This window comes from Lepidothrix coronata, unplaced genomic scaffold (assembly GCF_001604755.1).
Source record: "Lepidothrix coronata isolate B3197 unplaced genomic scaffold, Lepidothrix_coronata-1.0 Scaffold9, whole genome shotgun sequence".
In the NCBI taxonomy this organism is placed as follows: Eukaryota; Metazoa; Chordata; class Aves; order Passeriformes; family Pipridae; genus Lepidothrix; species Lepidothrix coronata.
Window position 1 is genome coordinate 691,930 of NW_016690189.1, and position 16,844 is coordinate 708,773.

Here is a 16,844-nt window from a genome sequence, read left to right on the forward strand (position 1 = left end):
ACAGCCCTCTTTTACTGGATTTCTTCTTCAAAGTCTTCATTCTAAGCATAGATAGAACCGAATTCAAGCCCACTTTAAAAAGAATGGTCTTTGGGATTAAAAAATTTTTGATGTGTTTTTTTCATTTTTTTTTGTGTAAATCAGACTTGGCATAATAACTTGGAAATGCTCTGCTGATGCTACTTATAGCAAGATGACAAAAGCATCAAAAGGAATGGCATGGGGGTCACCCTCACTGTACAGGAATTCCTGCAGATCAGTGTAAAGAGATCACAAAGGACAGGCTATTCCTCTTCCACTCAGTATTTCAGTTGAAGAGGTAAGACTGAAAACAAGCAAAACAAAAGACATGCCTGTGGGCTGATATAAGTGAGTTGATTTACAACAAATATTGCCTAGCAGAAGACCCCACATTTGTACAGCAACTGCCTTTTCTCCCCCTCAGCTGTCATTTGCTCTGGATGAGAGCAAAGATTTCTCTCAACTCATAGAAGGATGCTATGGTTCATAGAATAGGGAGACACCAGTGCCAGCCAAACCCTTGCAAAGAATGGGAGGTCTTACTCAGGGGTCTACTTAATGCTTATTTTATATGCCAGTGTGTTTGGTGTCTCAACAGCATCCAGAACTGCACAATTTTTGCCTGTCTTCAGAAAACAGATGAGTCAATTGTTATTTAAATAAAAGGGAAATAACTGCTATGTATTGCTACTGAAACCCACTAAGCCTTTCTCCCTCCCTCCTCCCTCTTCAACTTCTCTACCTATGCAGTAGTTAATTCCACAAAATATTCAGATGCCTAACTGTAAACTTGTCATTTTATCAAGAAAAAAACAAGATGATGACTGGGTCCAGAAAAAAGACATTTAGATGCTTAAGTCTCTCTATAAAGGGCATCGGCAACCGTGCCATTAAGTTCAACCAAAAGATACACAGAGGATATCAAATGCCAAAGTTTTATATTCACTATGAAGTTCTTCATATTTCACATTAAAAAAAAATAAAATCCAAAAGACCTTTCCATTTCATTTTGGAATAAAATGTTAAATAACCATTTTAAAGCCCCTTTCAAAAAAAGTTTACATATGGTAACATTAAGACAATTGATAGGCAAAGAGGGCTGTATAAACATACTTGAAGCTATCACTGAAAGCTGGGTTAAGTCTGCCTAACTGATGAGTTAAAACACTTTGGTCTTCACTGATTTCCCCCAGAGAAGCCTAATGAAAAGCCAGTACAATGTTTAGAAGAGGGAATTGGAAAGCCAGCAGAAGTTTTGAGCAAAAGCAGATAAAGGCAGATTATTTTAGAAGCAAGCAAATGAAACAGCCAGAACGTTTCTGAGGGTGAGAAGCGGGTAAACAAGTAGTCTTGGTGGCACTTAAATACCAATATAGACAAGCTAGTGCTGGTGTAAATGATGTTCAGAAACTCACAAAGAGTCAGCATAGAGTAACAGCAATTGGGTGTTAGAAACAAGACTCCAAACCTCAGTCTCCCTCTTAGTGAGCAGAAAGGTGTGCCTATGAAAAGTCTTTGGTGAAGCAGCAACACCGGGATTAGGAGTTAGTGGGTACCAAGAACCAGAAGGGGCAACCCCATGCATGGCCACTGCTCACCCTAGGGGTGGGAAGACAAGGAAGAAGCCCACTCTCACCTGAGGAGGGGAGAGCACCATGGCAGAGCACCACACCAGGCAGGGGTGGGAGAAGTGCTGGGGTGCTGCACAGAGGGGCCATGGCACCAGCACTGTGCACAGGCCTCAGCCATCACAAGTCCTTAAAACTCTTGGGTCACAGGACATGGACTAAGGGCGGATTTCTGCTCATGAGATCTGTCCTTTAAGTTCATACTGTGGGCACTTTAGGGTATGCTACTTACTCTGTACCAAACCACTATAATTTAGAGATGAAGTGTGGTTTTGGTGTCTGGTTTTGGTTTTTTTTATGCAAGAAAGTTACGGTCCCCCAAGTGTTTTAACATTACATTAAAACCAAATGAGTAATTTATAGCAAACATTTACGTATGTTGACTTAATTTAAATAACTGCTCATGGATCTTGATTTCCTCTAATGGATTGCTGTTCCAAAGGCACTGGATACTTTTCTTTGATACCACCCATTATGGTTTCAAAATCAATTTTCAGTATGTTAGTGTTCTGTACAAGAGGCACATTAGTCTCCATGTGCTAGGTAACTTTATGTGGATTGACTGCTCCTGATGGATGATGCTACAACTACTCCGAGGCAATGGTCAAGTTAAAAATTCCATGAGATTAAAAAACTTTTGAAGTTTACTTCCTACAGTATATTCATGCCAATAAAACTCAAATGCCATGAACCTTCATTCAAAAACAGCAATGAAAACTGATAAGCAGCCAGCCCTGACTAAATTTACTCACAAAAAATTATTCGCATTAACTTTTCTAGTTATTAATTTTAGGAAACTGAAATGGCATCAGGACCAGGCACATGAGAAAGACAAAACAAAGTACAGTGCATCAGCTACCTCATCGGAGTGTAGGAGGAACATCAAAGACCACAGCAACAGGCTTAAGGGAGCATGTGAAGTGACTGGTCACAAACTACTGCAGGAGAGAATTCGCAGTCTGCCACCACACTACAGGAAGTGTGTTCAAGCGAGAAAATCTCTCAGTACTTAACACCTCTGTACCTGTTTCTTGCAATGCCGTCTTCCTGCACTGACTTCAAACAAGGCTCATTTTGCCTTAGACTTGAGGCTCTTTCTGGTAAATCTACTCTAGATCAGTCAATTGCTATTACACTTATGCAAGTTTGCCTCATGGTAATAAATCTAGGACATTATGATTGACTAGGTAAACAAGGCAGAAAAAGATTTCAAACTTCAAGGCCTTTCATCTAATAAAATCCAGTAATTCTCAACTGCAAATAGCCATACCAAAATGAACAAATGCCACTCCAGCTCTCAGCACATTTAGAATGGACAATATCAACTGGTTCAGGTTTAAAATTTGACCTACCTTAAAAAAGTAAAAATCTGGTGGGGCATGTCCTCTAAACTCTAAATATCTAGTTAAAAAAAACAAACAAATCCATTTCTCATTGCCAAGCAATAAAGAAATATAAGACTGATTTCTGATCTTCTGCAGACAGGCCACCACTTTGCAATGTATGTATACATGTCATAAATAAGCACATTAACACCAAACGCTATAGCTTTGGAAAAGGATATGAAGTTTGTATTCTGAAACTGTGAGATCACTAATTACTGAAAAGTCCTCCTAAGCAATAATAAAACAAAATTATTCAAAAGCAAGTACAAATTATTTGATCCACGTTTGGTAAATTTAGATAACATTGATATTGATAACAATTCAGAATGATCACAAGCATCAGGAATTATACTGACTGACTTCCCTAAGAAAAGGATGACAAAATCAATTCAGCATATTCAACAGATGTGACAGTACATCCGTATCAATTTAAGATTTAGAACATAAGATAGCTACTAATTGTACGATTGTAAGATGTTGCAGAGGGCATAATTAATTAATTATGACAAGGTTCCTAATATTGTACGGTAATCTCATCTAATGCAAGATGTCACTTCAGGAGGAAAATATGTTCACTTGTGCTGTGCTTCCACACCCCCTCTCCATGTAAACACAAAACAAGGACTACAATAGTTTATCAGATTGTAAACAATGAGTAATAGCAAGCATTAAAGATTCTTTTGAGAAATTAAAATAAACCTTTGCTGTGCAGAACACACACTGTGCATTTCAACACAGACAGGAGCCGCTCACAATATTATGCCATCTATGACAAGGCAAACAGACATCAGAACTGGATGAAAATATTTATCTTCCTAACATTGTAGCCAATACCGAGTAGACTTGGCTAACAAGTTGCAATATAAGCTATTATTGAACAAGGAAGTTACTTGAATTTCTACTCCTACAAGCAAATTGAACTAGGGTGACATTTTATTACAAGAATATAGAGTTGGACATCAAAAAACATTTATAACACAACTCTTTTTCATTTTGGCAAATCCAACCTTAATTTCTCAGATTTGATTGATGTAAAATACGTTAAACACTCATTCCTTCTGCCAGTGATGGCATTACCCTCTTTAATGGGATCCCTTTGCACACCACACTTCTAAAGCTGTTTACAGAGCAGCATAAATCAAATAGTTTTTCTGATGAACAGGACGAGATGTTGAAGGCTTATATTCAGAATAAAAAAACCACTAAAGTTGTAACAGAAAATGCAGTTCAGTTTTTCATTACGGTTGTCTTTACTCATAGCTCGCTAATGCTACTCATCCTTTAAGAACCATGCATGCTACCACTAACCTTTATAGCCCATATGGACTGCTCCAAAGGATGAAAAAGTTTGAAACAAAAGCCATCTTTTTTAGAAGGCCTCTCGATGAGTTCACAAGCATTCAGGAGCACTGTTCCTACCCACTGGCCATTTTTGGGGGTTTTGTAAATAAGCAACACTCCTGGTTTCAGTACACACCACAGTTTGGTCCAGCTTTTCAAGGTACCACGAATCTAGAAGATAAATAGTTACAGTTATATCTGAGTGAAATCAATACCAACACCATTCCCCTTAACAAAATTAAAATTGAAATTATTTATTAGCTTTTATTTCAAAGCAAAGTTTATCAGGTCTATCAAAAGTTTATCCAGGTTGATCAAAGAATACAAAGGTACAATTTCAATGCTCTCTCTTCTGTTCTCTCTTTATGAGTACTTAATTCTACAAATGCATATACACACATCCAGATATAGGAAGTATGACAATTAATCTGAAACCTTAATGAATTTTCCTATCTGAAATATATTTTATCACTAGCATGAAGACAGGATAATCTTTGGAAACAGAGCTCCTCTGAACACAGGGCAGACTTAATAAGAAAAGCAAGATATTCACAAACTAACTCATATATATTTGAATTTCTTAGATAAAAGCTTTTAGAACAAGTGTTAGCTTCAACATGTATGTGAAATAAAAGAACCTTTCAATTCTCTGAATTTCCACATCTCATTAGACTGCTTGCATCAATTCTGTCAATTCTGGATTGAATGACAACTTGATCTCTGGGCAATATTTTAGCCTGATTTTTGCAAAAACTGGATAAATGTTTTCCTGGCAAGTTACTGTTTGTTTNGATAAAAGCTTTTAGAACAAGTGTTAGCTTCAACATGTATGTGAAATAAAAGAACCTTTCAATTCTCTGAATTTCCACATCTCATTAGACTGCTTTATTCACTTCTGTGTCTGTAGGACTGAATGACAACTTGATCTCTGGGCAATATTTTAGCCTGATTTTTGCAAAAACTGGATAAATGTTTTCCTGGCAAGTTACTGTTTGTTTGTTTTTTTTTTTCTTGCACTATTAGTACAGTACTACTGTACCATTTCTATCCAAAGATTATATTTACAAATGTAAGGAATATGTACAAATATATTAACTGCACTACTGTTGATAACGTTGACTGCTATCTTTGAGAAATTAATTCCTTGCCTTTTGTACCAGTTAGTTCTTAATAGAGGAAAAGAAAATCACCAAAATGCAGAAAGAAACATATATTCAAATATCTGACTGAATCATTTTCACTGCTGTTATGGATGTAACAGAGCTTCACCTCAAAGTGTAAAATGAGAAGGACAAAATAAGAATTGCAAAACCAACTCATCCAAAGTTAATGGCTATACGTGCAAGATGCATGTGACTAGGGTGACTGCAGCAAGTGGCAGTAAGGTTCCTCTATTGCTCCCCTAGGATTTGGGCACAGAGACCTTGGGATGCAATTAGTGGCTGCTGTGTCTGTAGAAAAACATTAACAGCAAGTAAAAGATTGAGCCTTTTCTGTTCTGGTCAGAAAGCAGCAAGCAGCTGCTACATTTTCAACTCAGGTTTCACACTTGGATTCTGACCTTCAACCAGTCAGCCATAACAATAACTGATGGGTCCGTGATCGTGCTAAGTAATTCTTTTGTGGCTCTCTTCTTTTCTTCTCTGTAATTTTTCTTTTGAACCTGTAAATAAAAATATTTACAATGTCACAGCCATAAGCCAGTTATCAGCATAAAAAGGCATTGACCAATACAAGATGAGGAAAAACCTGCTAAATTCCATTTGCAGTACAGATACAGAGAAGTAGCTTTAAAACACAGTATTTGACTTCAAGGTACAAACAACTATTTCATGCTCTGTTTCAAGGACAGCTATGATGTAGCCAATTTCAGATTCTTCTGCAATTTGCTTTTAAAACTGAGGACTTTAAAACTCCTGTTAGAATCACACGGGAGAATAAACAAACAAACCAACCTCCCTCCCCTCTTCCTTTCCTGGTGTAAAGCAGAAAATGAGAATTGGGGTAGATTCAGATTTACAGGTACATTATCTGATCAGTAGTCTTTATCCATCAATTATGTTTCCTCCCCAGTAGAAATTTGTAGCAATGTATCTCCCTCTTTTAGAGCCAAATAATTTTATGTTTCTCCTGACATGGTATCTGCCAAATAGTGGAGTATGGTATTGTTACAACACAGGGGGAAAAAGGCAGTGGAAAAACTACAAGTAATGCATTCAAACTGTAATTTTGATAATTCCATTTATCATTTCATTGCATGTAGATAATATCCTGAGGTCGCTGCTAACCTGAATTATCCTGTAATCTTCTGAGTTATCTACAATCGTGTGCCATCTTAAAGACTGCATTATAGAAGCCCATTATGCAAGTAACAGTACAGTAAAATTTGAAGAGACTCAACAGCACAACTTCTCACAATACATAAATATTCAATAAGTCTCATGATTATTTGGCATTTTTGTCTTCTCATTAGGGAAAAAGGTAAAATTATGTGAATACATTTGTAGTTCATAAGGAGTTACTAGAAAATGAATTCACCTTGAGAGATTCTTTTTTTGTGAGTTTGCTTGAAGGTGAAGAGATGTCCTTCTCAGAGCCATTGAAAAGCTTGGATTCAGACTGAAATTCACAAATCACATAATAAATTACAATGATAGATACAAGGATATATTACTGATGCAGGCACGTTAGAAAGTGTTTGCAGTGCAGTTATGTTTGTAAGGTTCCCATTCCCACTCACTTCTCTACTGTTTTCCCCACGTTAAAAAAAACCTAAAGCAACAAGCCACAACTTGTAACATGAGCTGTTCACCACCTATTTATTGAGTCTCTTTTCATATAGGTTTTATGGGAAAGAAGTCTGTGATTCCTTCAGAAACAGCTGAACTACGTACAGGATGTATTTAGCTCATGTAGCCTGTTACTTGATAGAGCGGGCTTGAATAGTTTGGCATTATTTTAGCAGAGAGAGAATGTTTTAGGCGAATCCTGGTGTTTAAATACAAGAGTCGTTCCCATGATATATGAATCCCAACGTCTTCATCCATTATGAAGTCCTCCAAATGGACTGCTGTAGAGGCACTTACCCTGTAACTCATGCAGGAAAATACAGCCTCTTCAATCTAAGATTCAGTGCTTTATAAATCACCAAAATAGAACTGTCCACTAATGGCACTTGTTCTGCTCCTTGCTCCTTAATCCCACACTATGATTACTTTGCAAGTCATCTCCAAGAAGCTCACAGTGGCAACAGACAGGGGAAAAGACTTAGGTTTGTTTATGACACACAAGTCCTTGTTCATGCAGGACAATAAGCTGCCTCAGCACCACATGATTTCTCCCCCCCGCCTCTTCCACATCTTTTAAGGTTCAAAGTTTACTTGTTGGCACTTGTTGTCTACTAGTTAAAAGGGAAATCAAGCCACCAAATAGTCACTGTGGGATACGGCAATCTTTGGGGGGGGGGGGGCAAAAAAAAGGGAAAAAGAGGAGTCTATCACAGAGTTCTCACATCATTCCTACTGGAGGTCAGAGAACACTGAGTGGGTATCCACTACATACAAACTTAGATAAATTACAAAGAGTTCTATTTCTTTGTGCACTGAAACATAAGCCTTTGGGTGGACCCAAAGCTTCTGCCTTGTCAAAAAACCAAATAAATAGGAAAATCAATGTAACATTCTAAACTGTGTATTCAATTCAAGGACAGTTCATGAAAACTGCTTCTCAAGCTGCTCAGCATTTCAAATCTCAGACTACAGTGTAAAATCTATTCACCGAATTTGCATTCTGGAATACTATAAAATGACAATCAAAAAATATGCAAGCTTTGAGGAAAACTTACTGCAATAATAAAAACAGTGCACTTGAGCACTCTTAACTCACAAGCTGCTCAAAAAAAAAAGAAACAAAAATTAAAGATTTACAAGCAGAATAAAGCAATTTAACTTTATTCTACTTTCACACCTTTTATTCTAAGGACTAAGACTTTACAGGAATCTACTTAGTTACTGTACAAAATATGTGCAGTAACTGGAAAAAATTGTAGTGCAACATTATTTCAATGGTACGTAAATGTTCTTTAATTTCCATACATATCTTAGAAAAACGAAGCAAACCTCTTCATTTTGTAGTAAAGGTATGTTCTTGACATTCAAAATTTAGCTTTAATATGAGCATACACCTTGAAATTAAATTCCTCTTTCTAGATGTTAAAGGAAATACAGTACTTTAAATGTAATAACAGAAGAGGGGAAAAATGCTTATCACTGTCACATAAGAAGAGGTAATGAACTCATTATGCAAGCTATAATGGAGCAACTTAAGCAAAACATTCATAAATATTCTAGTTGCTCACTAACAGAAAGCTAAGACAATCCAAAGGTCATGCATATAAACCAGTAAGTATCACAGGCTACAAAAACTCATTTTCTCATTGTCTCAGTTTTAAAGCTCACTAATATGACACTGAGTAGAGTTCTACATTTACCTGTCCAATGGATTATGAGACAGGTCAGTGATCCGTGTATTTTTATGCTAATAACTTCCTCAGTGTTACATCTACACAAAGCAGATGGGATAAAAAATTTAGAAGAAAACATTTTAAAAGAACCTGCTGCAACTCCCAGCAAGGTACATTCAGTACCAGATTCCAGGCAAGTCTCATCACTGCTTTTCCATTCTCACTTAGAAAGAAGGGCTGCTACTTCATCTCCACTAGTATAATCAAGCGTCACATGCAGTAATTGCAAAAAGACAGATGAAGAAGAATATCTACTAGCAGAAGTACGAATATTGATCTCATCTTTGATAGCAGAAAGACACAAACAAAAGTAACACCAAAGAACACAAAGACTTAAGATCCTGGAAAGAGAAGAACCAAGAAAAAAAAATGTAAGAAAGAGAAAAAAGGAATTGGATAGTTAAAGAGAAGTGATTAAGAGTGTCTGAAATAAATGCAAGTCAAAAGAGACCATATTAATTTGATTTCCAAGTCAAAAATTATTTAGATTTCTGGACCAAAATAAATATTTTGATCAGAAGCAAGCTGGATGGTAAAGTATACTTCCTTGATATTCCTGACAAGGAATCCATTCTAGGATGCAGTAAAGCTAAAAGACACGAAGTTTTGTAATTCCAAGTCACATGTAAGACACCAACAGCTTGAAATGCTTAGCTACACACCAAAAAATGCACCATCAGCTCCAGAAGCTAATTCTGGAGATACCATTTCAACCAGGAAATGCTACTGTAATCTTTAAGTCTCTTGGTTTTCCTTCAATATCTTTGTAACGTTTCCCTTTAAGGCTCTGACACATCAAATATCACAGAAAAATTTGTGTCAAGACCTCGAGTGCATCTCTTCTGTTTCCAAAGTGCGGCTGCCTTGGCCAGGACCACCTCCAAGAGGTGCAGTGCCCACCTGGCAGCAGAGGGCTGTGGGCAGAGCTGTGCGCGAGAGTGGCAAAACACAGGCACGTCTCCCATTCCCGCTGGGAGCTACTTGTGTTCAAGCTCAGGTCCTCACCTGCTAGAGCAGCCCATACCTGCTGCGCCCTGACAATCTGTTTAAGTGTTTGTTATCACATTTGCCTCTGTAAAAAGACATCCTAGCAGAAAATAGAAAACCACAGAACAGAACAGAAACACAGCTGGGTAAGTTAAAGCTTTTAAACTCTACATATGGCAAAGCAACATCCCACCCTAAGATGACAGGAAGAAGAGTCCATATTTCATTTTCACTACTTTGATCTTTGAACCATAAACTTTCACGTGATGTCATCCAGGGAACTATATTAAGAAATTCACTTTAATCTTTACCTATTGCTGATTCTGAAGAGTAATCTTCAAGATTATCTACACAAAAGTTAAGTATATTTGCCTTTAATTAAAAATGCATAACTCCTTTACGTACTAACATTCTTAAGCCAAATTAGGAGGTTGGTTTCCTTACCTTACTTTTTGACATAGAATATGCTGCATCCTCTTTACTTTGTGACACATCATCCTTCCCTCTGTCAAAACCTTAAAGAAAAGACAGCATTGTTGCAATGATCTGAAGATATTAACATTTTGTATGAGCTAGCCTTTGAATTAAATTTGCAAATTGTGTTTAGCATAAAAAGGCAAAGTGCAAGTAGATCGGATTTTCAAATAATGTGTACATACCAGTCTGTCTCATTGGCTGAAAATGTATCAGCTACTACAATATACACTAATTTAATACCCATTAAGAGGCAAGAACAGTCCACTGTATTTGGAAAATGCTGCACCCGATCCAATAAGCTGATGCATTGTAAATATAATGTGCCAACTTTTGTCCTTTTATCTTCTCATTCTCTCCTGCTGCATGCATGTAGGTACAAAGCAGAATACTAAATAAAGCCTTTTCTGATTTGTTCATTTCTGTAGCTAGAAATAATTGTTACATAGCACCTACATGAAACCCCATCTGATCACCAATCATGTTTTTTTTGCAAGAAAATGGAAAAGGTTCCTTACATTAGCCTTGAATTTATACTTTCAACTTGACACTGAATAAGCCTAAGTACAAGGTTTTATATAAAACAGTTGTTGAAATCTCACATTTATCTTCTGTTACTTACAGTACAAACCCCACACTTTCCCAGTATCCAAAAAGCAAAGTGAATCGGTGTATGTGCAACTATGGAAAAGAGGTTCACAACTGGCATGGGTGCTGCCACACAGCTGCTACATGCCACAGAACATACACTGAGAACCTAGCATCCTCTTGCAGAAAAATCATCTACTCTAGTTACAAGACACATCATCTCAGCAATCCATTTTATTTGACAAGGGTGGTGGTAGCCTAAAGCTTTTATAAACAGGAACAAAACAAGTTGTGCAATGCATTTATCCGAGTAAGTAAACATGCCATCATTTGCACACTCTCCGGAGAGAAGGCAGATAACTGTGAAGTCATCCATGGATTTCAAGAACAGCCCAGGCAACTGAGAAGCCTGGTACGGGGGTGCCCTAGAGCTGCGGCCCACCAGAGGGCACTGCACCAGCAGGCAAATTGCATCCACAGACACCACAAGCGCTTCAGAGCACCCGTTTGAACAGGGTCCCAGCTTTGAAACAGAAATTGGTACTTAGAGCTCTGAAGTGAGAAGAGTTATCAGAGAAACTTCTTGATTTCACATTCTTCAGGAGAATGTGTGTATGTGCAGGCAAACTATAAGCCTTGAAAGAATTTTTATTAACTCTCTGTAGAAGTGTTGAGTAGTTTGTTCATTGTAGGATTTTTTTTTTAATTAATATCTTCACCCTTCCACAACTTACAATACAGAAATTATTCATTTATCACAATTACATACATTATTAAAACTATACACATCTTGGGAAGTTTCACAGACTTAAAGAGGCATTAGGTTGATCTTCAAGTTACATGAGAAACTGGAGATTCCTCTTGGTTTTGGTCCGGTAATCAGTCTTTTGTTTCTTTTTGGTTCAGTTTTTGGAGGTTTTTTTAATTATATTTATTACCTTTTGCAAATAGTCTTTATTAAGACCAGGTTTTTAAAAATTATATACTGCAATACAATATTTCATTTTATGTTCACACAAAGGAAACACTACATGCCTTAAAAAAAACCAAACCAAACCAAACCGAACACCAAACAACTTTATACATCTTTGTAGAAGCCATTCTATGCACAGTTTATTAAACCCTTCATTTTGGAATTCTTCAAACACATCTGCAATAGGTTTGTTCAGCTAATGAAAACCTGTAACGCAGAAGACCATTTGATCACAGGGAAGAAGTACCTAGACAGGCAGAAGATTTGTAGGACTAGGGAATCCACAAAAAGGCATGTCATGATCTAGAGACCATAAGCCACATTTCATATGTAACACTAAATACAAAAGCACTTTTTTACAGCACTAGTTATCAGGTGCTGAAACAAAACAAAGGTTGCTTCAAGCCTCAGAGATCTGCCTTAGTTCACTGAGAAGTTACCAGATCAGATGTCAGGCAGTCAAACACACACAAGAACCATAGTACAGAGGCTTAATCCTCACCCCAAAACACAAAAGAAATCTCTCAATAGGAACAAACTCCTACTGAAAATGCAATGAAGGCCTTTTCTAGTCACTTTCCCATTTTTACTGATTTATTTAATGGCACATACAGAAGACATAGTGATGGGAATCAGCAAGAAACTGCTAAGTCAGCATTATTTTAACAGAAGAGAAGTTATAATTCACAGTGTGCTTTCTAAAGCACAACGGCTTTAAAGATTTTATACATCCTTATCTAACGGACATACATTTTTATTTTCACAAATACTTTTTATCAGTATCACCAAGCAGAAATGAAAACAGAAAGAGCTATTCTGTCCCAGAGAACTGGACACGAAGACCAAAGTTCAGTTCCATTTCCATGAATTTCACCTCCTTCCTTTCAGTGCCTTGAGCCCAAGAGGTGTGCATGTCTGCTGATTCATAAACATGCCACCACACTCACTGTTTCCTTCCTCACCCACATGCACAGAAAAGGGCTCTCTCAGAGGTTCTTTAGCAAGGCCAAGTCAGGGTGCTGCACCTGCTGGTGCACCTTGCACTGCTCCATCTCGGCCTGTGAGGAAACCCAGTCAGTCAACTTCACATCCCACATCATCCTACTTGTAACGTCCCTCTGTATAGAAGGGATCAGCTCACTCACAATATAGACGGCTTTTCTCCCTATGTGCTAAAATGTACGTTAAAAAAATTAATCCTAACTCAGGTGCTAATCCAGACACAGCCTCAATCACTACAAAGACACGTTTTTGAGGGAGCCTCTATTAAGATGGAGACACCCCAATACTAGAAAGCAGTCTTACTTCTAACAAGAACAGTTTGATACTAACACCTGGAGGTAAATTTGTACTGAAACATCACAAAAAGTTATATGTGGGACATACACACTTTGCCATGGAAATACTTGGTCAAGGAAACAACAACAACAGAACAATTATACTCACAGAATCATCAATAAGAAACACTGTTTTCACTCTTCCTGCTACCAGTTATGAAGAATAAATCTATGGATTTCTGACAAATACAACAGCAAAGCCAAGAAAGCTGCATCTCTAAAGGTGGGGTTTTTTGTGCTTTTGTTCACCCCAACAGTACTAAAAATTGCACCACAAAAAGTCATTGAATCAGTGTCTGGAGCAGAGACTACCAGGGTATGAGAGGCTAGAGGCAAGGTCTGATAAAAAGAAAGTGTTTCAAGCTTTTCAGTGCTTATCAGCAGTGGTCTTGGACTTAATATTTTAGTTTACCTTCTCTTTCCCATCTTGTAATTCAATCAGAAACTCGTCAGCAAAATAACCTGAGGTCACATTTCACAATGGAGAAATTCAGGTGTTGGAGATGCAGTCCCTTTCTCTACTTTCCTCTCTATTAAATCCCTCGAATTTGTGTATGATTTTCTATCTACAATCCTGAAAGCAATCTTCAGAGTTAAGAGCTCCACTATGTACTGTCTAAAGCAGTTCTCAACACCAGGGATTGTGTTCAAAGCAATATTATATCTTAACAGACTCTCTCCCAGTGTGGCCTTCCATGTCTTAACAGCACAGGCCCCATGGGCTCTGAAAGTTGATCCCAATGCCAGTGCAGTCAGCTGCAGTTCATGGTTCCCTTAGAAGCCAAGGGAAACTCTCCAATAGTGTGTTCCTACTGTGAGCGCTCATCAAGTCCTTTCAAAACTTGCTGGCCAAAACCTACATAAAAACTCGTGATGAGCTTTCACACCGATGCAAGAGCCTGACAACTGCACACAGTTGAAGAAACTAGAACCCTTTGCACACAAGATGTCGATGAAAAAAAAAATCCAACAGTGCTTCTTTAGAGACTGAGCCAGAATATGTAGTCAATACCAAAAGAAAAAAAAATCCTTCAAAACACTGTCGATTACAAACAATGAGGATTAAGTTAAGCTTAAAGACTGTTTAGGATAGAGTCTGTAGTAGAGTACATTTTCAAACAAAACTGTCCAGTTAATACATTTCGATTTTCAAGCGTAACACAAGGATTATTCTTTAAAGTTGCACCCACAATATGTCCCTTTAATCAGTTTTGTGGTTTTGTTCACCCCAAGGGAAAAAGCAAAACTGACCACATAACTCCTACATCTCAAATACTAGTTTTGTACCTCTCAGCAAATGCCATCTGCAATTAGGACACATGAAAAATTACACCAGAAAAACACATGTTACTTTCTAATGTCAGATCTATTTTATCCATAAAAGAAGTAATACCTATTCACTGGGAGATCCTTTTCCAACATACAAAAGAACCAGTAAAAAAGCAAAGCAATGCATTAAAAAATCATAAATAGCAAGCCAAGCAACAATATTACTGACTACAAAATGAAAAGAAAGGAAGAGCCCAATTTGATTACTGGTGTGCATGTGCAGTTGTGAAGAACAAATAATAGAGCTGAAAAATTATATGCTTCTGGAAGAAATATGAGCTACATTTAGTGGGAAATATCAATACTGGTGCTGTACAATAAACAGGTCAGAAAAAAACCAAAATAATCTTTTTAAAGAATTGAACACAGGGAACGATAGTCTTTTTAACTGACTGATTTTCAAAAGCTTACTGACAACCAGTTTTAAGAATACAGTCTCGTATTAACTAATTCAGATTCCTCCATGGATTATGAAATCGAAGTAATCAGAAAAGTAAGCAAAGTCCTTTTTATTTTCTCACAGCTGTGTTTTCTTTTGTAAATGTCATATAAAATAAACAATAACCAAAGACTGTCAACACTAACTACACATGAGCATCTTTTAGACAGGCAACAACTACTCTTTTTTTAAACAAGTCTAAAAGACTACACCTTCCAGCATACTAAGAATGTTTTAAATTCTTCAGAGATATATGAAAAATTCCAAAAGAGAAAACATTTTTAGTTAAATGTTTACACTTGAATTTTTTCATTAAAAAATGCAGAACAAATGGAAAACAGTTAAGAAGTCTTCCATTGTCCACTTACGGACAGCAATCAGCTTCAATTGCAGAATTCTATATGAAGGAAGCAAATACAAAACTAAACCTTTTTTGCTTCAGTAATTACCAGATTACACATATTTGTTTTAAAGGTAGGAAGGATCTGTCTAGTTGCCAGCACCATGCTTTCAGGCTTTGAGATCTTTATTTCCTGAGCAGCTTGAATAAAACAGTGTTACATGCTTGGCACAAGGCTAATCATTTTCTGAAGCAGAGTGAAAGGAAATGTTATAGGGTAAAACAGGAAGTTTAATAAGATGTCATGTCTCCCACCCGCCTGAGGCTGAACACACTGCTCCAATGATTCTGCAAGCCAGGATGCAGAGAGACCCCTAATCACCAGTCTGCAACCTCTCCTATGCGCTGCACCCAACTCTTCTCCACGTCTTCAGAACCAGGGCTTACAAATTCAGTGAGCCCTACTGCAGAAGATGTGCAATACAAAGTGAAAGCTATTTTAGTCCTCCCTCCCCTTCCACCCACGGGACTATGCAATAAAGTGCGTGCGTGCGCATGCACAAGATAAATCACACTGTATACAGAGTAATTCTGGTAAGTATGCACAATTTCTACAGTGTTCCCTTTCAGGAAGAGGTGACCTGGTAACACATTTTCAAGCATTGAAGCTTCCCGAAATAAACTGCTGAAATTCAGGTATCTATATCAGAGGGACACACTATGGACAATGAAACTCTACAAATTTATTTTAATATTCCACTCCTGATTTTCAGGAGACAACAAATCTCAGCAAAAGGCGATTCAAGCCCTTTCAGGGGTTATAAATCTTAAAAATCTTGCACTACAGACTTTAGCAAGGCTATGTTTTCAGCCCTCATTTTCTACCTTGTTATTTTATGTCAAACCACTGATGACAAGCATGCAGATTCTCCTGCAGTTCGAGCTAACTGAAAACCCTCTGTTGTACCTTACTATTTTAAAACAAATCCATTGTGGGGGGCGGGGGAAGGTAGTGAAATGCACAAGGGAGGAAGGCATTTATAAACCCCATCACAGAACACCACTAATTAAAGTCCAAACAACCAAGACATTCCAGTCAGTCTCCATGCATACACCAGTGCATTTTAAAGCAAGATTTGTAGCAGTGTAAAAGCTAACTTACTTATTTGCCCATCTGCAAATCTTGCTACTATGAAGAGCTGTTACCTAAATGCACAGAAGCAATACTCTTTCTGATTTCTACCAACATCTCAGTACATTACTTTCATTTAAGCTTAAAAACTGGAAGTGGAAATTATATCCTATTCTGTATACTTTAAGAAATGCAAGACCAAAACAAACCTGGTAAAGCAGGAGACAGTTCGTTATATCCTCCAAACGAAGCATTCCGGACAAGCTTTCGGCCATCAGCTCTTGGAGAAAACACAGATGAAACCCCAGCACATGAAGAAAACCTACGTCGCACTGGACCCTCTTCCTT

At 37.5% G+C, this 16,844-nt stretch overlaps 1 protein-coding gene across 4 annotated transcripts in view; it reads right to left on the reverse strand.

Annotated features, from left to right (window-relative positions):
* OSBPL8 (oxysterol binding protein like 8) overlaps positions 1 to 16,844 on the reverse strand; it is an 86,204-nt gene that overhangs the window by 21,213 nt on the left and 48,147 nt on the right. For 3 of the 4 annotated variants that reach the window (XM_017804415.1, XM_017804413.1, XM_017804416.1), the window contains 4 exons: positions 10,329 to 10,399; positions 6,914 to 6,994; positions 5,937 to 6,038; positions 4,343 to 4,546 (listed from right to left, as the gene is read on the reverse strand). In XM_017804415.1, coding sequence (XP_017659904.1) covers positions 4,343 to 4,546; positions 5,937 to 6,038; positions 6,914 to 6,994; positions 10,329 to 10,399 — 458 coding nt within the window. Of the gene's footprint in view, positions 1 to 4,342; positions 4,547 to 5,936; positions 6,039 to 6,913; positions 6,995 to 7,461; positions 7,601 to 10,328; positions 10,400 to 16,844 lie in introns of those variants that run through there. The other variant, XM_017804417.1, reaches the window with a different exon arrangement.